At 48.0% G+C, this 25,727-nt stretch overlaps 1 protein-coding gene across 6 annotated transcripts in view; it reads left to right on the forward strand.

Moving 5' to 3' along the window:
- LOC119965268 (kelch-like protein 3) overlaps window positions 1–25,727 on the forward strand; it is a 156,640-nt gene that overhangs the window by 114,757 nt on the left and 16,156 nt on the right. For 5 of the 6 annotated variants that reach the window (XM_038795785.1, XM_038795780.1, XM_038795782.1 and 2 more), the window contains 3 exons: window positions 3,765–3,882; window positions 20,589–20,786; window positions 24,604–24,708. In XM_038795785.1, the coding sequence (XP_038651713.1) occupies window positions 3,765–3,882; window positions 20,589–20,786; window positions 24,604–24,708 (421 nt within the window). The remainder of the gene's footprint in view (window positions 1–3,764; window positions 3,883–20,588; window positions 20,787–24,603; window positions 24,709–25,727) is intronic. The other variant, XM_038795781.1, reaches the window with a different exon arrangement.

Consider the following 25,727-nt stretch of genomic DNA (forward strand, 5'->3'; position numbering starts at 1 on the left):
GGGGACTGGCCCGTGATCGGATGCCCACTGATCGTCACGCCGGCGTCTCAACGGGACGCACCTTTCCCCTCCGCCGCCCGCAAAGATCAGCTGCCATGTCTTGCGGGGCAGCGGAGGGGAAGACGGCCACCGCTAATGCGCGGTTTGAGAGCCTCAGTCGCGTGGCGTCAGCCGCGCATGCGCGGGTTTGAGCGGCAGCGAACCTGCGCATGCGCGGCTGACGTCACATAGGGCCCCCATCGCGTCATACTCGGCGCGCCGCCGTGACGCAAGCGTCAGGCCCGCGGCCGAGTATAACGGAGCACCGCTTCTAGCCCCCCGGTTAGGGGTGAATACGTGAGAGAGCGGCCTCCGGGCTGTCGTGAACCTCGCCGCGATTCACGACGGCCTTCCCGATTTTTCCCGGTGTGCGGAGAATTCCACCCATAGTCTCCACAAACGGAAAATTACACCCATTGTGGGCTTTCAAATTAAATTGGATAATAATTTTTTTTAATCAATGGCAACACGGAAGCAGTAGGAAGTTGCTCTTGCAGAGAGCCAGCATAAAGTATGAGGGGCTGAATAGAACCCAGTCCTGTGCGGAAACCATTTGAGTGATTCAGTGATTTGATGATACAACAAAAGTACACTGAAAAAATGCGACAATTCTTTGCTATGCTTTTCGTATTGTTTCCTAACTTTGTCAATTGAATATTGAAATCATATTCCCAAAGATAGTTCTGCTAGCTGAAATTGTATCAGACTTTTTAATGAAAATATGTAAAGGGAGAATAAGCATTGAGATTAATTTAATTATTGATTTTTTATATTAGTAAAAAACTTTTAAATATTACAAAAAAAAACTTTAAAGAGAATCAATTGCCATAACATCACATACTGATCCAATTCTCAACGTCTCTTTGGATTGACATTTTAATTGAGTGGTCTGGTTGTTTTCAAGATGTCCTGTTGTGTCTCTTCAAGACAAAGAGCTTGGTTTGCCTAGGCTAGTACCCACATTCCTAGGTCAGCAATATTATTTTCACATCTGAATGATAGTGCAGGTTCTCTCAAAGAACCAGTCTTGTGATTGGTCGTATTGGCCGCATTGCAGTGTTTAAGAAGCTTTTGAATTTCAGTCACAGAAATACAGAGCAAGAACACCAGTGCTGTAGTCTTAATTCCCTAGGTCCTTGTTGACCTTGTAGATCTAGCTGCTAAAAATTACTTTATTGGCTATGAAGCGCGTTGGAATGTCCTCCGTTTGAGAATGGTGCAAACCAAAATTCTTTCCTATTACTATGCTGCTCGTTTATAAAGACAATCATTCTAATGGCCTTACACTGTACTTTATCTGTAACGCAACTTTTTCCAGAAATTATTTATGTGATGCCAAATGTACTTCAGAACAAATTTCAGAATGTGCAGGCTGTGTCTGAGCAATCCGAGAAGACTGGTCATTGTTGCCTCTGACAAGCACTATTGTAGACATGTGAAAACGATCCTTTGGCCTTCTCCATGGCAACCTGTTGGGCCGGTTTAGCCATGAGGGTATAAAAACAATTTGGAAATTTAATTTTGGTTTCCTGGTCATTTGTTTCACAGCACCTTTTGGGGTTTGGGTGGAAGAACTGTTTTAAGGAGCAAGTTAAATTCATATATTTTCCAATAAACAACCAATAAACAACTTTTCACCAAACACCTTTTCATCAACAGAAGACCCAGTGAAAATAGCCCACCTTAAATTCTGCTGGCTCACTTAAATGTTAACTGTGATAGTAGTTTAGAGCTGTGATTCCTTGTCTCTAGGATATAGTATGTCACTTGGAAGTCACATCTATGCCCGATCTGTTCAAGTATGTTCAAGGCTAATGAGCCCTGCTTTCAAATGATTATGCGTTCGGTCCCGCATTAATAATAATAATCTTTATTGTCAAGAGTAGGCTTCCTTAACACTGCATGAAGTTACTGTGAAAATAGCCCCAAGTCGCCACATTCTGGCGCTTGTTCGGGTATACAGAGGGAGAATTCAGAATGTCCAATTCAACCCACAGCACGTCTTTCGGGACTTGTGGGAGGAAACCGGGAGCACCCGGAGGAGACCCATGCAGACAACTGGGAGAGAAACGTGCAGACTCCGCACAGATAGTGACCTGAGCCAGGATTGAACCTGGGACCCTGTCTCTGTGAAGCCACAGTGCGTAACCACTGTGCTAACCGACATTGTCGTCGTTTGATTTAGCCAGTTACACAATTAAAAGCTGAATGATCAGGTGGGGGGTGGTACATTGTGTGCCATTGTTGATGCTTTGCAGTGCTGAAAGTAAGTCATGGCTGCAACTCCCAGCAGACTCATCTCTGTCTATTCCCATTGGAAATGTAATCTGTTGTTTTGACCTGGCAAAGTGAAGTAAAAGCCCATTAATCACTGTACTTCACAGATATCCAAGAAACAAGCTTGTGTACTGCTTCTTCTGTTTGTCCATATCAAAAAAAGAAGAAGCAAAAATAGCAGTCGTAATAAAGCACTAAAGTGTGGTGGCTAAAATAGGGGGAATAGTGCAAGCTGTAATTTTGGAACTGCTTTGGGAATGCACTCTCATAATGGTGAACCGATAGAATGAGCTGACTGCTGGCGAGTATGCCTTTAAATCCAGCTTCTTATTAATTCAGGCGATTTGTAAAAACAACTCTGCTATGTTTTACTCGGCAGGCTTGCCTCATGATCTGCCATATTAAAATCATTTTGAGGTGCTAATGATGTCATAGGATTTGATTTAAATTGATTTGTAAGCAGCTATACACTTCTAATGGGCGTAGTTACCAACTGAGTCAGCTCGGATGGTAAGTCAACTTTCACCCAGAGCCTGTGTGAAATGCCTCTTTTGTGAAGTGAATACCTGACACAAAAGTGTCAATTATTTTCACTTGTGTTCCTTGTGGGTATGAATTTACTGTCATTGAACACAGATCTACTTAGGAGAGATACAGCCAGACAATGCAAGACTCCAGGAACATGGGAATGCAGAGTTCAGACACCAGGAACAAGGATTACTGAGCTCACACTCCTTTGCTCTGTATCACAATGCACTTCAAAATGGTGGAAAATGCACCGTATTGTCACAATCCATGCTCCAAAATTTTACCCCCAGAGGTAAATTTTACACTGCCAGAACTCCTTCAAAATTGTACATTTTAGTATCTTTTCATAATGCAGCTAATGGAATATTGGGCATAGCTGCAGTTTTACCTAACAGTTTTTCCCAATGTAACTACCTTATATATGTTATACAGATTAAACAACTGAGAGATGGACGTGCGGTTAAAATATTGCAATCCAATGAAAGAAGAAATTTAACTAGATTACTTGCCTTGAAGTAGAGGTCATTGTCCTTTGGCCAGGACTATTTTTTAGTTGAATGTTAATTTTTGAGTCGTTAACATTTTGTGGGTCTGTGTCAGCTGTTGATCAGCTTGTCTGAGCTCTGCAGATTTGGCATATTATAACAGAACATAGTGGAAAACTTGCTTGTTGGATTACTGTTGACTTGAGGAGGACGTTAGATAGAATCCGGGGGTGGGGGCTTTGTCCTGCTTGTGTGGCCACAGAATCCATAAGCCAAGAAATCAGAATTGCAGCAGATATTGTAGCAAGTTTTAAGATCTATATTTTGTAGGTATCTTTATACACCAACACTAAAAAAATGTAACTGTTTCTATAACCAAGAGTGTATGCTGTGAGCATTTACGTTGTAACACGGATCTTCTGCTTTTGGTTGCAGGTTATGATTGTGGTTGGTGGTCAGGCACCTAAAGCTATTCGAAGTGTAGAGTGCTACGACTTTAAAGAGGATCGATGGAATCAAGTAGCAGAGCTTCCATCCAGAAGGTGCAGAGCAGGTAAATATAGTTCTGTTCAGTTGAGAGTGATGAGTGCAATGTTCTACTATAGCCAGTAATTTTATTCAGTGTTATATATTTACTTGATCTTGTATAAATGTTTTAGAACTATGTTATATTTAATCACTACAAGTGCCGCTTGGATGATATGGTCTGTTTCTGTGCTAATATTGTCAGCTTGGCTAAGTTGACAGCCGCCTTACTTCAAGGCCAGAATGTTGTTCAGAACTTTTAGCTGGTATTGACAATTACCTGTAGTACTGAGGAAGTGTTGCATTGTTGGAGGTGCCGTAGTTCAGATGAGTCATTATAATTTAATGTACTTCATTTACATGGCACCTTGACACTTGATATAATTATTGCAACGGTTAACTTCATTTGAAACCAATCAGTGCAGTTATAAATGTGATACTTCTGCATACTAGGAAAATCGATGTCCATTTTCAATAAAGTTACCGTTGACAGAAATTTAACTGGACCAACATATAAATACAGTGGCTAAGAGAACAGGTCAGAGATTGGGAATTCTACATTGAGTAGCTTGTCCCCGAGTCCCTAAAGCCGGTTCACCATTCAGATGGCACAAATCAGAAGTATGGTGGAACACACTCCATTTTCCTGGATGAGTGCAGCTCCAATAACACTTCCTCTCTCTGCCAGAGATTAAGTCCCATTGGTTACCTATGTCCCAAAAAAACCTAACACCATCCATTTGGGCAGCACAGTAGCACAGTGGTTAGCACAGTTGCTTCACAGCTCCAGGGTCCCAGGTTCGATTCCCGGCTGGGTCACTGTCTGTGCAGAGTCCGCACGTTCTCCCCGTGTCTGTGTGGGTTTCCTCCGGGTGCTCCGGTTTCCTTCCACAGTCCAAAGATGTGCGGGTTAGATGAATTGGCCCTGCTAAATTACCCATAATGTGCAAAAAAAAAAGGTTCAGTAGGAGCTACTGGGTTATGGGGATAGGGTAGGTACGTGGGCTTGAGTAGGGTGCTCTTTGTAAGGGCCGGTGCAGACTCCATGGGCCGAATGGCCTCCTTCTGCACTGTAAATTCTATGATTCATCCAGGACCAAGCAGTCCACTCCATCGACACCCCATCCATTACCTTAAATATGCATTCCTTCCGCCACCAGCATTATACACTGCAGCAACTCGCTGAGGCTCCTTTGACATTACCTTCCAAACCCATGATCTCTACCACCAAGAAGGACAAGGACAGCAGATACATGGAATCATCACCGCTTGCAAGCTCCCTCAAAGCCGCACACTATCCTGACTTGGAACTAGATCCCTGTTCCTTCACTGTTGCTGGGTCAAATTCCTGGAACTCCATTCCTCACAGCACCCTGGGGGTACCTACGCTAGATGGACTGCAGTGGCTCAAGAAGCTGGCTAATTGCTACCTTCTCAATTAGGATGGGCAACAAATACTGGTCTTGCCAGCGATGCTTACATCTCATGAACGAATAAAAAGATTCTGCCCAAGGAATTCACTTACAAGGTTTAAATAATCTGATAGTGAGGTAATGTTAGAAAACTCAAAAATCCATGCAGAAGTTTTTGTATCTGTTTCTTCTCATAGATTATATGCGATTTGTATTTGAAATGTAGCCTCACAACTTATTCAATAAGTTGTGAATTGAAGCTTTGATCCAGGAATCTGGACTGGAATTAATGTAATTAATTTTGATTCCCCAAAGGACTGCGGTGTGGTGCACATGATAGACTAATGGATAAGTTCCGAGCATGCAGAGTCAGGGGATTAGTGACTGAATGAATGACTAACTTGGCTGGAAGACAGAGAGTAGAGGGTAGGACAACTAATCAGAATGACAGAAGCTGGGAGGTGGGGTCCCACAAGGATTATTGTTGGAACAATTGGTGTTCACAATGTACGTTAATAATTTAGATTTTGGAGTCAAAAGCACAAATTTAAATTTATGGATGGCACCAGTGTAGTGTGGGGAAGCCAGTCAGAACGGAGGAGGACGTCAACAATTACAAGAGGACATCAATAAACTTGCAGAATGAACATGCGAGTAAGTGACATGTCTTTCAACACAAAAGTGTGAGACATTACAGTACGGTAAGAAATATAGAGAAGTTGCATATTGGAAAATATGCGGAGCAACAGGATCTGGGAGTGCAGTGCCCAAATTATTGAAAACGAAACAGATTGGTACGACCATTAAATAAAACAAGTTGTAGGGCTTATTTCTGGAGGGATAGCATTAAAAAGTTAAAATTAGGCCACACTTGGATTACTCTATGCAGATCTGTTTGCTATGTTGTGAAAGGAATATAGAAAACCCAGAGGGGCTGCAACAAAATTTACAAGGATGATGGCAAAAATGTGAAGTTTTACATATCATAAACTGATGAACAGGCTGGGTTTCCTTCTCTTGAAAGGAGAAAGGCTGAGAGATTATGTAATAGAGACCTTTAAAATTCTGAAAGGGTCGGGAGAGTAGACAGAGAAGGGGAGATCTTGCGGCCCCATGGGTGCAAAACCCGTTATGCCAGTTAAATGATGTGAGAGGGTCAAAAAGGGATTTATGTCTGCATGATCTCGGATGCGATCAACCCCCCCCCCCCCCCCCCCCCCCCCGTGACGTGATCTCATTGGGCATGAACCTAATTTCCATGGATTTGAATACATATTAATGTAAATAAATGGCTTTACACCATCGGGTCCACCCACAACGTATCCTCTCTCCCTGGTGGCGTGACTGCCAAGGGCAGTGCCAAGTGAACACATGAAGGGGCAGTGCCAAGTAGGGTCTGGCAGGCAAATATTTAAGGGGAGGCTGGATTAGCATCTGTAGGAGATGCAAACGGAGGGTCAAGATGATGAATGAAGTTGTGGAAAGATGGGAGGGAGCTCAAGTGGCTCATAAACAGTGACACGAGCTAGTTGGGCTGAATGGCTTGCTCTGTGCCGTCTTGGCTATGTAATTCAAAAGGAACTGGTTTGAGGCAGCAGGGTGGCTTAGTGGTTAGCACAACCGCCTCACGGCGCTGAGGTCCCAGGTTCGATCACGGCTCTGGGTCACTGTCGGTGTGGAGTTTGCACATTCTCACCGTGTCTGCGTGGGTTTCGCCCCCACAACCCAAAAATGTGCAGAGTAGGTGAATTGGCCACGCTAAATTGCCCCTTAATTGGAAAAAATAATTGGGTAATCTAAATTTATTTAAAAAAAGGAACTGGTTTGGCTTGAAGCCATTTTATACATCCCATGGACATCAAAAGCATCAAATAAATGCAAGTTCTTTCTTATAATCCACAGTAACATTGTGGAAGTGCTGTCCTTCAGCTGAGATGTTAAAGCAAAGCCTTGTCTCCATCTGTTCTGGTTCAGGGAGAGATTCCGAATTCCTGCATTATTCCAAGAAAAGCACAAGAGTTTTCCCAGTGCTCGTCCAGCATTTTTCCTCAACCAATTCTAGCTGATTATTCATTTCATTGCGGTGCATTTGATCTTGCAGTGCATAAATTGACTATTTCAAAGTAATTTATAGCATGTGACACACTGTGAGATAGTTCTGAAATGTGATGAAGCACTACGCAAGTGCTAATTATTTTCTTTCTATCCTATTATGTCATTGCACCACTTGTATAAAATTATTAATATATCTCAAGTTAGAAGCGACGATCTGACCTGCCAATATTAGTTCTCTTCATTTTACGTGTCTGTCAGACAAGTTTGATAAATTTTGGGGAAAATGTACTGTTAGTTCTCTTCATTTTACTTGTCTGTCAGACAAGTTTGATAAATTTTGGGGAAAATGTACTGAACAGGTACAGTAACATTCTCTCATGATGTTGCAGAGAGGAGATCCACATTTGATGCCCTCGTACAGTGCCATGTATTTAAAGCCTCTGCTTATGCACAATGGAGCAGCTTTGTTCCTGTTGGGTTAAAGACACTTGGTTTGAGCTTTTTGTTGAAATTCGAGACAAAGATTCCAGAAATTCATTAGGCCTAGGTTGCATTCATGAGAATATTGGAATATGAAATGAAATGAAAATGAAAATCGCTTATTGTCACAAGTAGAAGTTACTGTGAAAAGCCCCTAGTCGCCACATTCCGGCACCTGTCTGGGGAGGCTGGTACGGGAATTGAACCGTGCTGCTGGCCTGCTTGGTCTGCTTTAAAAGCCAGTGATTTAGGCCAGTGAGCTAAAATATTGCGCACAATTATGGTCGCCACACTACCAGAAGGATGTGGGGGCTTTGGAGTGGGTGCAGAGGAGGTTTACCAGGATGTTGCCTGGTCTGGACGGTGTGAACTATTCGGAGAGGCTGAACAGCTTAGGACTGTTTTCATTAGAATGATGGAGATTGAGGGGTGACCTGATAGAGGCCTGCAAGATTATGAGGGGCATGGATAGAGTAGATGGGCAGGCACTCTTTCCCAGGGTGAAGGGGTCAGTCACTAGGGGCTGGTTTAGCTCACCAGGCTAAATCGCTGGCTTTTAAAGCAGACCAAGCAGGCCAGCAGCACGGTTCGATACCTGTACCAGCCTCCCCGGACAGGCGCCGGAATGTGGCGACTAGGGGCTTTTCACAGTAACTTCATTGAAGCCTACTCGTGACAATAAGCGATTTTCATTTCATTTCACTAGAGGGCGCAGGTTTAAGGACCATACGGAAAACTTTAGAGGAGGTGTGCGAGGCAGGTTTTTTACATAGAGAGTGCCTGGAACGCGTTGCATGGGGAGGTTGTGAAAGCAGATACATTAACAGCGTTCAAAAGGCATCTTGACAAATACATGGATAGGATGGGTATAGAGGGATATGGCACAAGGAAGTGCTGAGCGTTTTGGCCATGGTTGGTATCATGACCGGTACAGGTTTGGAGGGCTGAAGGGCCTGTTCCTTTGCTGTATTGTTCTTTGACAAGAGTATGAAACATCATTTATTTGGCCTGTCTGGGTTTTTGTGTATCTTTTCAGAGACCCAAGGAGTCTAAGGCATTTACATAGACTGGCATAGGGAAATTAATCTCCAGAAAATACTATACTAAACTGTTCTATTCAGGCAAACCTGCAAAGGAAAGAACAACTACTGTGTTGATGTTTTATGTTAACATTTATAGCTCTGAAGATAACCATATACAAAGCAAGTAAAAAGGGCAGAGCAAACAAAAACAATGTTGATGTACAACAAACTGAGACACAAATACCACCCATCGTGTTGTGTGGCAATTGTATTCAATGACCATCTGTAACCTCAGGGCCCAGTATGTCCATCACTCTACCGTTACCATCAAGCTAGAGGACCAACCCTGGTTCAGTGAGGAGTGTAGGAGAGCATGCCAGGGACCCACATTGTGTAAGGGGCCTCAGCGGGGAATGCATGGCTGAGGCTGCAGACAGCCCCGTTTTGTACACTGGAGAGCGCTGCTCGCCGGAACTCCCCAGTGTAGCAAGAGATCGGGACGTCCTTTTTAAACGACGTCCCGATCTCTGAGGCCGCCAAAGTGACCCCAACCTTCGCCCCTCCCACACCTCCCAACACCAATGCAGGGCACCCCCAGCCTCATCGCGCTTGTGCAATAAAATGCCAGCTTGGCACCTTGGCAGTGCCATGCTGGCACCCAGGTAATACCAGAACACCACCCTGCCCAAGGGACATGCAGCTGGGGGGCTCCAAACTCTTGGGAGACCCTCATGAGTGTTGTTCCGTCTGGTCCCCGGCCATCGCCCGAGGTCTCCGAGGTGAAGGGAATTGATGCCAAAGCTGCAGGTACCCTGGGAATTTGCACATTAGAGTGAGTCTAACTGTCTCAATCTAATATGCAGATTTGCCAAACAGTGATCCTGCCCTGTGCGGGTGTTGGGGGAGTGCGGGGACCCTCCCATGGTGCTTTGGGGCTTGGGGGGGGTCGGGGTTACATCAGAGGCCATTTAAATATGGCATCCTGATCTCTCGCTACACTGAGGAGTTCCGGTGAGAGGTCGGAAAACGGGGCTAACTGCGGCCTTGGCAAGTTACACGACTTAGTGCACTTGCTATGGGACTTTGTTCCCATTTAGTTAAATCGTGCCCTGTGTGTGGTGAATCACAGTAGCGTAATTCACACTGTATTACTATGTCTCTGTAAGTTGCACTGCTCTGCCACTAGGGGGAGATGCACTGGGAGTGTACGGGAGTTTGTACTGGGCTCCACCCTTGGCTCCACCCACGGCTCCTCCCCCCTAACTGGAAGTATAAAGGTTGATGCTGAGAGCCTGCCTGCAGTTCATCTGGAGTTCATCGTGTCACAGGCAGGCTCTGTTGTAAGACTATTAAAACCACTGTTCACTTCTAACCACGTGTCGCGCGAATTGATGGTCTCATCAATTTAATCGTCTTAAGAAACAGTAAGGAATGACCATGGAGTCAGCCCTCAAGCCTAACCGACTGGAACTCGACCCGCAGGATGCAGAGGCGAAATAAATCTTTTTGCATTGGCTCCGATGTTTTAAGGCCTACCTGACTGAAGCAAGCACCCCAGAAACGACGGAGGAACAAAACTCAGTCTACTGCACGCGAGGGTGAGCCATCGTATATCTACTCAGCTAAACTGTACTGGTCATATACAGAGGCCCTGGCCCTACTCGATAGAATGTACTGAGCCTATCAATGAGGTCTACGCGCGCCACATTTTTACTACTCGCCGCCAGTGCCCTACAGAATCGCTAGAAGAATTCCTCAGAGACTTAAAAGCCTTATTCCGGGACTGTAATTATCAGGCTGTAACTGCTACAGAGCATAGAGAACTTGCTGTCCGCGATGCCTTTGTTGCAGGCCTTAGATCAAATTACGTGCGCCAGCAACTGCTGGAGAAGGGGGCCCTAAATTTAGAAGATACTGTTGAACTCGCTACAACTATGGAGGTCTCATTTCACAGCCTCACCTCGTTTCCTGCCGACTGCGCGACCCCGTCATGGGCCCCCGACCAGCAACTCCCCCAGGCCTGCGCCACGCGGCCATCCAGCCACCATGCTGCCCCAGCCTGCCACTTTTGTGGCCAGCCCCAGCACCCGCAACAGCACTGCCCGGCCCGCAACGTGACAAGCAGCAGCTGCGGGCGAAAAGGCCAGTACGCCAGAGTGTGCCTGGCAAAGAAGACCCCAGTCCCTAAAACTCCAGCGGCATAGAGTAATCGCTCTCCGCACTCGCAGGTCCTGGAACGCAGCGGCCTATGCCCCGACTCCGCCCCCACCCGCCACGTGCGATCCATGGGGGCCACCATCTTGGCAGACCCCCACCACGCGGTCCACCATGGGCGACTCATGGGGGCCGCCATCTTGGATGCCATCTTCCTCGCCGCCCGCCACGTGCGATCCACGGGTGTGGCCATCTTGGGCCCCATCCTCTCTACACTCAGAAAACTCGATTGAAGACTGCGACCTCAGCGGGCACTCATCACGGGGCCATCCCAGCGCAGCCGACCGAGCCACCGACTACCCGCAACTCAACGCAGTCACACTGGACCAATCGCGCCCAAAGCATCTCAACAACTCTATGACAACGGTCAAAATCAACGGGTATCGTACACCGTGTCTTTTCGACTCCGGAAGCACCGAGAGCTTCGTACACCCGGATCTGGTAAAACGCTGTTCGCTCCCCGTTTTCCCTGCACGGCAAACTATCTCCCTCGCTTCGGGTTCTCACTCTGTCCACATCCAAGGGCGCACCATCGCAACTCTAACAATCCAAGGCGCTAGCTATTCTCAATTCCAACTATACGTCCTGCCCGAACTCTGCGCCCCACTCTTATTGGGACTCGACTTTCAATGCAATCTCAAGAGTCTCACCCTCAGCTTCGGCGGACCCCTACCCCCACTCACTATCAGCAGCCTAGCCATGCTGCGAATCTCCCCCCCCTCCTCTCTTTGCCAACCTCACTCCGAACTGTAAACCCATAGCCACTCGCAGCAGGCGGTACAGCCTACAGGACAGGGTGTTCATTCGATTCGAGGTTTGGAGGCTTTTATGTGAGGGGATCATAGAGGCCAGTAACAGTGCCTGGAGAGCTCAGGTGGTGGTTGTCAAGACCGGGGAAAACATCAGCATGGTCATTGACTATAGTCAGACTATTAATCGGTTTACGCTCCTCGATGCGTACCCCCTCCCCAGGATTGCAGACATGGTGAATCAGATCGCCCAGTATCGGATTTTTTCCACAGTGGATCTGAAGTCTGCATACCACCAACTCCCTATCCGCCCGGAGGACCGCCACTTCACGGCGTTTGAGGCCGATGGCCGCCTCTTCCACTTCCTCCGGGTCCCCTTTGGCATCACGAATGGGGTTTCGGTGTTCCAACGAGAAATGGACCGAATGGTGGACCAGTACGGGCTGTGGGCCACGTTTCCGTACTTGGATAACGTCACCATCTGCGGCTATGACCAGCAGGACCACGATGCCAACCTCAACCGATTTCTCCAGATGGCCCAGAAGCTTAACCTCACATACAACAAAGAGAAATGCGTTTTCCGCACGACCAGACTAGCCATCCTCGGCTATGTCGTGGAAACTCCCTCTCCCTCATTGTCCCAAGGCCCTCAAATGGTGCTTGGGATTCTTTTCGTATTATGCCCAGTGGGTCCCTCAATATGCGGACAAAGCCCACCCACTCTTTAAGGCCATACTTTTTCCCTGTCAGCTGAGGCTTGCCAGGCCTTCAACTGCATCAAGGAGGACATCGCCAAGGCTGCCATGCGGGCGGTGGATGAATCTGTCCCTTTCCAGGTTGAGAGTGATGCCTCAGAGTTAGCTCTTGCAGTCACACTAAATCAGGCAGGGAGACCAGTCGCATTTTTCTCCTGAACCCTCTCCGATTCGGAACTTAGACACTCCTCAGTCGAAAAGGAAGCACAAGCCATTGTGGAGGCTATCCGTCACTGGAGGCACTACCCTCGCAGGCAAAGGCTCACCCTCATCACCGACCAAGATCGGTTGCCTTCATGTTTGACAACTCGCAAAGGGGCAAAATTAAAATGACAAAATTTTGAGGTGGAGGATCGAACTCTCCACCTACAATTACGATATTATGTATCGACCGGGGAAGCTCACGAGCCCTAGATGCCCTGTCCCGCGCGGGAAATGTGCCAGCACACAGAGCGACCGCTTAAGAACCATCCACAATGACCTCTGCCACCCGGGGGTCACCCGGCACGCCCACTACATTAAAGCCCGAAATCTGCCTTTCTCCAACGAGGAGGTAAAAGCGGTCACCAGGGATTGCCCAATCTGCACGGAGTGCAAACCCGCACTTCTACAGACAGACAGGGCCCACCTGGTCAAGGCTTCTAGGCCCTTTGAACGCCTCGCTATCGATTTCAAAGGGCCACTCCCCTCGACTAACAGGAATGTGTACCTCCTGAACGTCATAGACGAGTTCTCCCATTTTCCCTTTGCTATCCCGTGCCCCGATATGACCTCCCACACAGTCATTAGGGCCCTGCATAGTATCTTCACCCTGCTTGGTTTCCCCAACTATGGACACAGCGACCAGGGTTCGTCCTTTATGAGCGACAAGCTGCGTCAGTACCTGCTCGGCAAGGGCATCGCCTTGAGCAGGACTACCAGCTATAACCCCAGGGGGAACGGGCAGGTGGAGAGGGAGAGTCGACTTTCTGGAAGACCGTCCTACTGACCCTCCGGTCCAGGACTCTCCCGATCGCCCATTGGCAAGAGGTCCTCCCAGACGCGCTCCACGCTATTAGGTCCCTCTTGTATACCTCCACCAACCAGACCCCTCATACCACGGGGGTTTCGCTCCCGGCATGGTTGAAGACACCGGGCCCAGTACTCCTCCGGAAGCACGTCGGGACGCACAAAACTGACCCACTCGTAGAGAAAGTGCTCCTACTGCATTCGAACCCCCAGTACGCCTTCGTAGAGTTCCCAGACGGCCATCAGGACACTGTATCCCTCCGGGACCTAGCACCTGCAGGATCTAACCCCCCCACTACCACCGCCGAGGTACCCCTCACACTACATCCAACCCAATCCGCCCCCCACGCTCCCGCACCTACCAGTTCGCTACATTTCCTTTGCGCGCCTGCTCCAGCTAGCTCCCTGTGCCCCCAGTCCCCAGTCGAACCAGACGGGTACGAAGCTCGGGCGGAATCATCCCCGGAGTCCGCCATCGTACCCCAACCGATGGTGCTCACCCAGCCACCAGAAGGGGCTGCAACCCCGGTGCTCCGCCAATCACAGCGGATAACTCGGCCACCGGACAGACTCAATCTGTAACCTACCACCCCCGCCGGACTTGATTTTTTTACACGGGGTGAATGTGGTGAATCACAGTAGCGTAATTCGCACTGTATTACTATGTCTCGGTAAGCTCGGCACACGAGCAGTTGCGCTGCTCTGCCACTAGGGGGAGATGCACTGGGTGTGTACGAGAGTTTGTACTGGGCTCCACCCTTGGCTCCAACCACGGCTCCTCCCCCCCCCCTAACCAGAAGTATAAAGGTTGATGCTGAGAGCCTGCCTGCAGTTCATCTGGAGTTCAACGTGTCACAGGCAGGGGATGTTGTAAGACGATTAAAACCACTGTTCACTTCTAACCACGTGTCGCGTGAATTGATGGTCTCATCACTGTGTATTTGGATGCTGAGTCTCTCACATACTATTGTTAGACCAAGCTCTTGAGGAGCAGGGTAACTTGGGACAGCCACTTCCTCCTTTCTGCATTGAACTTCACATGTCTGGTTGCTGGAAATGTCTGTCTGGTTTACTATTTAATAACCACGAGACTAATAGCTGAAAGTCTCGGCCTTTCTAATACTTCACTGAATTACACACAAATGTAAGGGCAGAACCTTCGCAAAAAATGGCGAAGGGTTCGACTCTCTGGAAAAATGTCTAAGTGCATTAGCGAGCGGGAACTGCCGCGAACTTCCCAGCGATCGACCCAGCGAGGCCGGCAACGCAATTAAACGTTAATTGGTCCATTTAACGAGGCCTCATAGACTTCTCGCCGTAAATGAAGGCTCGCCAGCTGATTCACCAGCCCCCCCCCCACTAACAAGGTCGAGCAGCACTTGCTCAGCCAACCCCAGCCAGCTCACAACAATGGCACGAAGGAGGCCAGCCCCAAGATTCGGGGACGCTGATCCGGGGAGGCTGCTAGATGCCGTGGAGGCCAGGAGGAAGTCCTGTTCCCTGACGGGTCCTAGAGAGTCGGCCAGAAGTCAGCCGGTGCTGCCTGGGATGAGGACGCGGCAGCTGTCAGCTCAGCAAGGAGGTCCGCGACCTACACCGGTCAGTATGAGTGAGTAGACACCAACGAGCCTCCCCCACCTCCCCACCGCCCCCTGAGGGAGCATACCCACCCCCCTCAACTCCCCATGCGACCCTGAACCCTCCCTGCAGCGTGCCCTGGAGATGACTGGAGTGGCTGAGGATAGATCAGTCATCCACACAGAGGTTGGGAGATGCCGCTGAGGTGAGGATCCACCGGGCTCCACCTGGAGGACCTGTCAAACTTGAGTTGTTATTGCCTTAGTGACTGGCCCATCCCTCCCACTGACCACATGTCCATTCTCCCGCAGGTCCTCCAGCCGACTGCGCCAGCACATCCTGGGCAGCATCCACTTCTGACTCTGTGGAGAATATCTCGGAGGAGAGCTCTTGAGGCTGCCACTGTTACAGTCACGACATAGCTGTCACCCCTACCCTCCACCAGTGCAGATAGACACACTCGTGGGACATGTTAGGGGTCAGCCTTCAGGAGAGCATCACACCGCCGATGATGCACATCAGGTGAAGGCAGGAACACCCAGGCCAGACACCAGTCAGAGGTCTGTTGGATCCCAGGACTCAGCTAGGTCCCAGCCTGACACTGAGCATCTGGTACAGTTACCTGGAGCTTATTGAGACGATAGGGAGTAGCCGGGGCAATCAGGGGGAGATGTCAGTGTCACTCCAGCAGATCCATAGCCAATTGGAGGAGTCCCAGAGGCTATGGGTGCAGGAGATGTCGCTGGCAATGCGTGGCACCGAGGTCAACACTGCTAATGATAATAATCTTTATCGTCACAAGTCGGCTTGCATTAACACTGCAATGAAGTTACTGTGCAAAGCCCCCAGTCGCCACATTCCGGCGCCTGTTCAGGTACACTGAAGGAGAATTCACAATGTCCAATTCACCTAACAAGCACGTCTTTCAGGACTTGTGGGAGGAAATTGGAGCACCCGGAGGAAAACCACGCAGACACGGGGAGAACATGCAGACTCCACACAGACAATGATCCAAGCTGGGAATCGAACCTGGGACCCTGATGCTGTGAAGCAACAGTGCTACTGTGCCGCCCTGGGTGAAAAGCCTGGTACACAAAGTTGGCACCATGAGTGAAGGTGTCCAAGGCATTCCGCAGTCGGGGACGGCCATGGTTGAGCCAGAATGTCCGATTCGCTGGGGGATGTGGTTTCGCGGGACAAGTCCCGCTCTGAATTGGGCATGACCGAGACGCTGCGGAGCATGTGCCAATCACTGAAGAGCATCTCCAAGGGCGTTGACACGATGGTGCAGACTCTGCAGAACCACCCATCTATGACGGTCAATCCATCCCCACCCTCAGCCGAGGGCCCCCCCCCCCCCCCCCCCCCCCCCCCCCCCCCCCACCCCACCGAGCATTAGGGTGGCAATCCCAAACCTACCGGGTTCTTTGCCCGTGAGCAGAGAAGGATACTCACCTCCTCGGCTCCCCACACAAGCCTTTCCGCAGGTTCACCTTTTTCAAAAGGAGTACTAATCGGCGCCAGTGTACGCACTCGCTGGGGAGGCCACTGAATGACAGCAGGCCATTGGATATGGGCTGGCTCTCATTAATTGTATGGAAATAGGCCTTAAGTAGTGATAATTGGTTTCTCTCCACACTGCGGCGAGATCCAGATTTTGCCTATGGCAGCAGGCCGGTTGCATCCCAAACTCTTTGCCGCGTGGCGCGGTTCTCAGTTCTGGCCTCTTCCGACGTTCACCGACCTGTTTCACTTGAGCGAAAGCGTAACGAGGCTGGAGAATCGCGGCCAAAGTGTCAAGTTCTGACTGAAAACTGCCGTGTTTCTCTCCAGAAAACAGGCAGGTTTTCCCTCGAGACCGTTGACATTTGTTATTTTTTAAGAATGGGATGGGGTGAATTTTCCACCATGTTGGTGAGGGGCGGAATCTAACAACACCAGGGGCGGAATACTCCGGCCCCCCACGGGGTCGTGGAATCGCCCGGGGCCGGCGTAAATTCCGCCCCTGCCGTGGCCGGAATCCTCCGGCACCCGGAAATCGGTGGGAGCGGGAATCACGCCCCACCGATCGGCGTGCCCCCGCAGCGATTCTCCGGCCCGCGATGGCCCTAAGTCCCGCTGCTGACAGGCCAATCCCGCTGACGTGGTTTAAACACCTCTGTGCCGGCGGGATTGGCGGCACGAGCGGGCCCCTGGGGTCCTTGGGGGGGGGGGGGTGGCACGGGGCGATCGGACCCCAGGGGGTGCCCCCACGGTGGCCTGGCCCGTGATCGGCCGGCGGGCCAGTGTCGTGGGGGCACTCTTTTTCTTCTGCCGCCGCCACGGCCTCCACCATGGCGGAGGCGGAAGAGACCCCCCCTACCGCGCATGCGCCGGTGGTGACGTCAGCGGCCGCTGACGCCCCGGCGCATGTGCGGACTCACGCCAGCAGCCCCGACGCCTGCCAGCGGGCGCCAAAGGCCGTTGGTGCCGCTTTTGGCGCCAGTTGGCGTAGCGGGAGCCACTCCGGCGCGGGCCTAGCCCTTCTCCGCACCTTTAGGGAGGCCCGACGCCGGAGTGGTGCTACGCCGGGACCCCCCGCCCCGCCAGAAGACCCGGCTCCACAGAGAGGGAAACCCATCTCAAAATGAAGGGGCTACATTGGCCCCCGAGACCCTGGCGTAGTCATCACGTCTGGTCTCTTTTTATTGAAGACCAGTAATGATTCCTGTGGCAGATGGGAACGGGGCTGCATTGTGGCGCAGTGTTTAGCACTGCTGCCTCACAGTGCCAGGGACCTAGTTCAATTCTGGGCTCGAGTGACTGTGTGGAGTTTGCACATTCTTATTTTAGTTTTATCTGGGTGCTCTGGTTTCCTCCCACAGACCAAAGATGTGTAGGTTAGGTGGATTGGCTATTCTAAATTGCCCCTTAGTATTCAAAGGTTAGGTGAGGTTACCGGGTTGCAGGGGAGTGGGCCTAGGTGGGGAGCTTTTTCAGAGGCTAGGTGTAGACTCGATGGCCCGAATGGCCTCCTTCTGCACTGTAGGGATTCTATGATTTTACCAGGCGCCCCTCGAAGATTTTGAATATTTAAATATATTAGAATATATGGTAATCAGATTCCTGTTCCTGCTGGGTGTGAACCTGACTATGTCGCCGGCAGGAAGATCTTATTCTGATAGTGAGTTTAAAGTAAAGTCATCTTTATTGTCACAAGTAGGTTTACATTAACACTGGAATGAAGTTATTAGATGAAAGTAGTTTGTGTGATTTATCAACTGTATGTTTCTGTGCGATAAGTATTGAATCCAGTTAGTAGGTTGAATAACGTAATTTTGTTTGTTAACAAAGCTTGTTATTCTTTTATCAACACCACACATCAAAGCCATCTGGGTAAAGTAAAGCAGCGAACAATAAAAGGGGGTACAACTCTAAAGTGGATGCAGGAGCAGAGCAACCTGGGTGTATATATACATATGCATAAGTCATTGAAGGTGGCAGGGCAGGGTAAGAGAGTGGCTAATAAAGCATACAGTATCCTGGGCTTTATTAATAGCCCATAGAGTACAAGAGCAAGGAGGTTATGGTGAACCTTTATACGGCACTAGTTTGGCCTTGGCTGGAATATTACGTCCTTAGGAAGAACATGAAGACATTGGAGCGGGTGCAGAAAAGATTCACAAGCATGGTTCTTGCAATGAGAGACTTCAGTTATGAAGATAGATTGAAGAAGTTAGGATTGTTTTTCTTGGGGATAAGAAGGCTGAAAGGAGATTTAATAAAGGTATTCAAAATCATGAAGGGCCTGGACAGCGTAGATAAGGATAAACTGGTCCCACTCAGGAAAGGATCGAAAACAAGAGGGAATAGATTTAAAGTAGTTAGTAAAAGAAGCAAATGTGATAAGAGGAAAATCTTTTTCAGGCAGCAAGTGGTTCATGTCCGGAATGCTCTACCTGTGAGTGTGGCTGTGATGGGTTCAATTGAAATATTTTAAAGGGAATTAGACTGTTAATTGGAAAGAAAGAATGTATAAGGTTATGGGGGAAAAGGAGGGAGAATGGCACGAGGTTAGTTGCTCGTTTGGAGACCAGGTACAGACACGATGGGCCAAGTGGCCTCCTTGTGCACCATATCAATTCTGTGGTTCTAGAATAAAGAACAAAGTGCAGCACAGGAACAGGCCCTTCGGCCAACCAAGCCTGTGCCGATCATGGTGCCCTAACTAAAAAAAAAACCTTCCACCCTTACTCAATCCTTATCCCTCTATTTCATCACTATTCATGCATCCATCCAGATGCCTCTTAAATGTTGCTAATGTGCCTGCTTCCACCACATCCTCTGGCAGCACATTCCGGGCACCCACCATTCACTGCTTGAAAAATTTATCCCGCACATCTCCCTTAAATTTTCACCGTCTCACCTTCAATCTGTGTCCCCTTGTAATTGACATTTCCATCCTTGGAAAAAGCCTCTGTCGATGCCTCTCATAAATTTGTAGACCTCTATCAGGTAGGTCACCCACAAGCCTCCATCTTTCCAGTGAAAATAATACTAGTTTATTCAACCTCTCCTCATAGCCAACACCCTCGAGACCAGGCAATATTGTGGTGAACCTTCTTTGCACTCCCTCCAAAGCTTCTATGTCCTTCTGATAATGTGGTGACCAGAACTGCACGCAATAATCCAAATGCGGCCTAACCACGGTTTTATATAGCTACAACATAATTTCCCAACTCCTGTACTCAGTGCCCCAGCTGATGAAGGCAGGCATGCCATATGCCTTCTTAATCACCTTGGCCACCTGTGTTGCCACTTTTAGGGAACTATAGACCTGCACATCCAGATCCCTCTGTATGTTAATGTTCCTCAGGGTTCTGCCATTTACAATAAAATTCATACCGAGATTTGATCCTCCAAAATGCATCATCTAGCATTTGTTCAGATTAAACTCCATCTGCCCATTCTGTGCCCAAGTCTCCAATCTATCGATATCCTGTTGTATCCTCTGACAATCCTCAGTTTAAACAGCATACTTGACTGTAGCTGTGTAGAAATGCAGGTTTTTGCTGATGTACGTTGTCATTAACTAATCAGAAATATATTCTAACTATAAAGGCCCTGTTTATTATGCTTATCAGTATGATACAAAACAATAGGTGTTGTGTGCAATTCTAGAGTTGGATGCATCTTTGATTTTGTTCTGATTTAACACTAGCAGAACTCGGAAATTTACTCTTTGCACTCAGAGTATGTTTATTAATCAATTTCCTTTAGCAAAGCATTTTGCATCATGTGCAAATGGAGGCAAGAGGCTGCTGGGACGAACACTGGATACATGACCCTATGTGAAAAGAAAACCATTCCGATGCCAGATCAGTCAGAGGGCACTATATACTTTACAGTATCTGGACATTGCCAAATATAACTATAGTACATGCACACTCACACGTGCCCTGTTTAATTATCTATCTCCCAGGTGTTGTGTACATGAGTGGTCGTGTTTATGCAGTGGGAGGATTCAATGGATCACTGAGAGTCCGCACTGTGGATGTGTATGATGCAGTGAAAGACCACTGGACATCCATTGCCAGCATGCAGGAGAGACGGAGTACTCTTGGGGCAGCAGTGTTAAATGAACTGCTCTATGCTGTCGGTGGATTTGATGGGAGTACAGGTACAGTGAGTGTCCTTGAAATACTTTTCATTCATCCCATCTCAGTCCCTTCTCATTTTAAAATTGTATTTATTGTTTAGAGAAAATAAGCATTTTATTTCTTGTTGGTTGGATATTTCTGAAATCCACCTCATTAGCATGATTAATTAATTGGCCTGCCTAATTTACATAATTACTCCTCATCATTAAATACAAAAGTGACTTGAACACTGTGAGAGGTGGTCTTGCTTCCTGCATTTCTACGACCACCAACTTCCATTCCCTCTGTCGACTAATTCCTATATTTTATTTCACCACCAGCTTGTTCTTACTAGTTAGCTAAAATAAAAATGTAAAAATTATTTTTTTCTGCAAGGTATTGGGTGCTGGTCTCCAGTCGCGTTGGGTTCTCACTTGAACGCAACATGCCCAGTGAATGCCAGGAGAGGCCTGTAGTGAGCCTGCCGACAGCCTCCGCGCCTCCCGGGATTCTCCGACACCCTGCCAGACGTCGGAGTCGGAACCCGCCCCAAATGGGCGTGACCGCATAGCGCTCGCGGAAGTCAGTCGTAAACCTACTTACGACCTACCTGCGGCAGACCCACTGGCCTCCTTCTATTTGCCGGCCTCCCAGGGAGGCTGCAGCCGGTCGCCGATCAATGCTGGATAAAGACGGCACCCAGGGGGCCTCCTGGGCCATTGGAGACCTCTGGGTGGTCAGGGTAAGTGTAGGGTGGCCCCCTGGCTCTCTCCCTGGAACTTGGGCACCTTGGCACTGCCCAGCTGGCACCTTGGCACTGCCACCCTGGCACTGCCAAAGTTCCTGAATGGCACTGCCAAGTCAGCAGGAGCACTCCTCGATGCCAGGGTTGCAGTGTAAGGGTGCCTGAGCGCCAGCATATTATTGCCAAGGGCTAGGGGGCAAGGGGGGGTCATGCCACAAAATGAGTATGGAGGGAGGGTTTGAAGGGTGGTGGAGTGCAGGGCAGGGCAGGTAAGTAGGAGTCTCCGGGAGGTTGGTAGGGGTCTAGAAGGACGGGGGTGCTGTAAGGAGGCTTGGCGGGGCCTGAAGATGGGGGACCCCCAGAGACCCCATAGCAGGATATCCTCACCTGGGAGGTGTGGAGTAGTGTCCATGTGTGTGGGGTTGACATTGCCCATGGTTGGGGTGGTCCCATGAGCTCAATTAAAAATCGGGGCACCCTTTCAAAATGACGGCCCAATCTCTGAATTCAGCTCGCCAGTGCTAAAAAAAATTCTAAGTGTGGGCTAAACCGGTGAGAAACTCCCCAGGGCCCAAAAAAAGTGACTAAGTGTCGTTGAATAGTGGTGGGGAACTGACTGGCAGATCCAGCGTCAAACTCTCTGAAAAACCCACCACAAATTTACTTAGAAAGTTTTGGGTAGAATCGGGCCCATAATGTCACTTAGTCAAGGTTGGACAGCAGCAGCAAGAACCAGCATCAAGATGGCATAATTATATTTGTTTTCAGTGGAGATGTATGGAAGAGTGGTAATGTGACTGGATTAGTAATCCAGGTGCCCAGACTGATCCCTGGGGCATGGGTTCAAATCCCACCACAGCAACTAGTGGAATTTAAAGTCAGAATGATAAAGTCTGGAATGGATATCATGAAGCAGCTATAATCGATTGTCGTAAAAACCCATCTGGTTCACAAAAGGGTAGGAAATGTGCCATCCTTGCCTGTCCGGCCTATATATGGTTCACTTTTAACTGTCCTTTGCAATGGCCAACAGGCTATCAATTTTTAAGGAGGAGATAACAACATTTGGAGAGACAAAGCTCTATCCACCATTGTCAAAGGGGTTTTATGAAGGGTAAGTCATGCTTGACAAACTTGCTTGACTGCAGACGGATATAGATAAGCAAGGAGATTGAGCCAAAATTTGGCGGATGAAGTGTGAGGTTATCCATTTTGACCCAAAAAATAGTCAGACAAATTATTATCTAAATGGAAAGCAGATTCAAAATGCATCTGGCAGAGGGATCTGGGTGGCTTTGTTCATGAACCACAGAAAGTCTGTATAGAGGTACAAAAGAAAGGCAAATGGAATGTTAGCATTTATTGCAAAGGATTGGAGTATAAAAGTAGAGAAGTATTGTTGAAATTGTATAGGGTGCTGGTGAGACCAAATCTGGAATATTGCGACCAGTTTTGGTCTTATTTAAGGAAGGATGTGATGGCATTGGAAGCAGTTCAGAGGAGGTTCACCAGATTAATTCCGGGGATAGAATCATAGAATTTACAATGTAGAAGGAGACTATTCAGCCCATCAAATTTGCACCGGCCTTTGGAAAGAGCACCCTACCTAAGTCCATACCTCCACCCTATCCCCACTCCTTCACCCTATCCCTGGAACCCGACCTAACCTTTTTTGGACACTAAGGGCAATTTTTATCATGGCCAATCCACCTAACCTGCACATCTTTGGACTGGGATGAAACCGGAACACCCGGAGGAAACCCACGCACACACGGGAGAATGTGCAGGCACAGACAGTGACCCAAGCCGGGAATCTAACCTGGGACCCTGGAGCTGTGAAGCAACTGTGCTAGCCACTGTGCTAATGTGCTGCCCTTGATGAAGGGGTTGACGTATGAGGAGAGATTAAACAGTTTGGCTCAGATTGGCTGGAGTTTAGAAGGATGAGTGGGGATCTGATCAAGGTATATAAAATAATAAAAGGGGTGGATAAAGTAAATGTAGACCAAATGCCCCCCCCCCCTTGTGGGGCAATCTAGAACAAGAGATCACAGATATAGGTTGAGAGGTGGTAGGAGGCACTACCCACAGAGGGTGGTGAATTTGTGGAACTTGCTGCCCGCAGTGCGGTGGAGTCTGAGTCATTAAATAGTTTCAAAGAAGGCGATGGATATATTTCTGATTCAGAAAATGGTTTCAAAGGATATGGGGAACAGACAGGAAGGTGGATTTGAGACCAAGAAGAGATCACCATGATCTGATTGAATGACGGAGCAGGCTCCAGGGGCTGAATTGCCTACTTCTCCTAATTCCTAACTTCCTATTCAATTCAAGGGTAATTAGGGCAACAAATGGTGACTTTCCCAGCGATGCCCACATTCCTCCAAAATGTCAATCATTTTGTAATCCAATTTCTTTCTAGATATAACTATACTTGTTGATTTGTAACAAATACAAATTTATTAGTGATAGCGATTACTCTTGGTAGGGTGGCACGATGGCACAGTGGTTATCACTGCTGTCTCACAGCACCAGGGACCCGGGTTCAATTCCAGCCTTGGGTGACTGTGGAGTTTGCACTTTCTCCCCGTATCTGTGTGGGTTTCCTCCGGGTGCTCCGGTTTCCTCCCACAAGTCCCGAAAGATGTGCGGGTTAGGTGGATTGGCCATGATAAATTGCCCCTTTATGTCCATGGATGTGCAGGTTAGGTTATGGGATTACAGAGATAGGGCGGGGTGGACACTCGTAAATGGGCTTAGTGCTCATTCGAAGGGTCGGTAAAGACTCGCTGGGCCGAATGGCCTCCTTCTGCACTGTAGTAATTCTATGTTGAATGATTAGTTGTGATTAGCAAAGATTACTGTCTAAAAGTCCACTTAACTCAATTAACAAAGGTGTGAACCAAAGCATGTTTCTTCAAACTGCAACTAGGACTGTCACATGCTCTTCCCAATCCATTTAAACTCCTGAGGCTTGGCTTCATTTCGCTAAGGAATATTCTTAACCCTCGGCTGTTGGTTCATCCAATAACAAATGTATCCTCACTTTTATGCTTGTTTTATTACTCTTAGTTCTGGAAATGAGGTGATTATATAATTTTCCCCCTGTTAAGTAGGATTATCATCAGTGGAGGCTTATAATTCTAAAATCAACGAATGGTTTTTTGTGGCTCCCATGAACACACGAAGAAGTAGCGTTGGTGTTGGAGTTGTGGAAGGTAAGAGGAAAAAATAACGATGTTTTGTAGCCCCATATATTTTCTGAACAGATTGTTGTTCCTAACTATTCTCCAGTAAATAGATAAAGTTATGAAACAAAATAATTTTATTTACTTGATCTTTGAGTCCTAAGCTTAAAGGTTGTCTTATGGTTTGAATAAAATAAAAATTAATTCCTTTCTTCATTCATTCTGACCCCAAAATGTTATTTGCTTGAAAAATCTGATCATACATCTTTTATTGCTGACCAAAGTGAATGGTTTATTTAAAGATCATTCTTTTTACAGTCTTTTTTTAAGAGGGCCAGTTCTCCTGAAGACTGTAAGTCACCACGTAGTCTTTACCTTGCCACTGGCCTGTTGCATGCTAAATGGTATTTATCTTATTGAAGATGTTTCTGGGCGTTCTTTCACTAGCATGCTAATGTAAAATTCTTGAACCTGCACAGCAGAGTGGAATGAACACAGTGCACATGCAACCACAGCATGTTTTGATAGAGAGAACAATCTAAAACTTCACAAGGTTTAGTGTAAATCATAGAATCATTAGTGTGTTGGTGATTTCAAACACACATTCACCCGAAGCCCTTCTTGATTGTGTAATTTTCACAGAATCATAGAATAATACAGTGCTGAAGGGGCCCTTTGGCCCAGCTTCTATGCACTTTAATGAAAGCATCTTGTACTGTCCACATTTCAGAACAGATCCACTTCTAATTGGTACTTATAATAATAATCCTTATTGTCACAAGTAGGCTTACATTAATAGTGCAATGAAGTTACTGTGAAAAGCCCCTAGTCGCCACATTTCGGCCCTTGTTCGGATACACAGAGGGAGAATTCAGAATATCCCATTCACCTAACAGCACGTCGTTCGGGACTTGTGGGAGGAAACCGGAGCACCCAGAGGAAACCCACGCAAACGCAGGGAGAATGTGCAGACTCTGCACTGACAGTGACCCAAGCGGGAATCGAACCTGGGGCCCTGGCACTGTGAAGCAACAGTGCTAATCACTATG

Source organism: Scyliorhinus canicula, chromosome 4 (genome assembly GCF_902713615.1).
Source record: "Scyliorhinus canicula chromosome 4, sScyCan1.1, whole genome shotgun sequence".
Classification (NCBI taxonomy): Eukaryota; Metazoa; Chordata; class Chondrichthyes; order Carcharhiniformes; family Scyliorhinidae; genus Scyliorhinus; species Scyliorhinus canicula.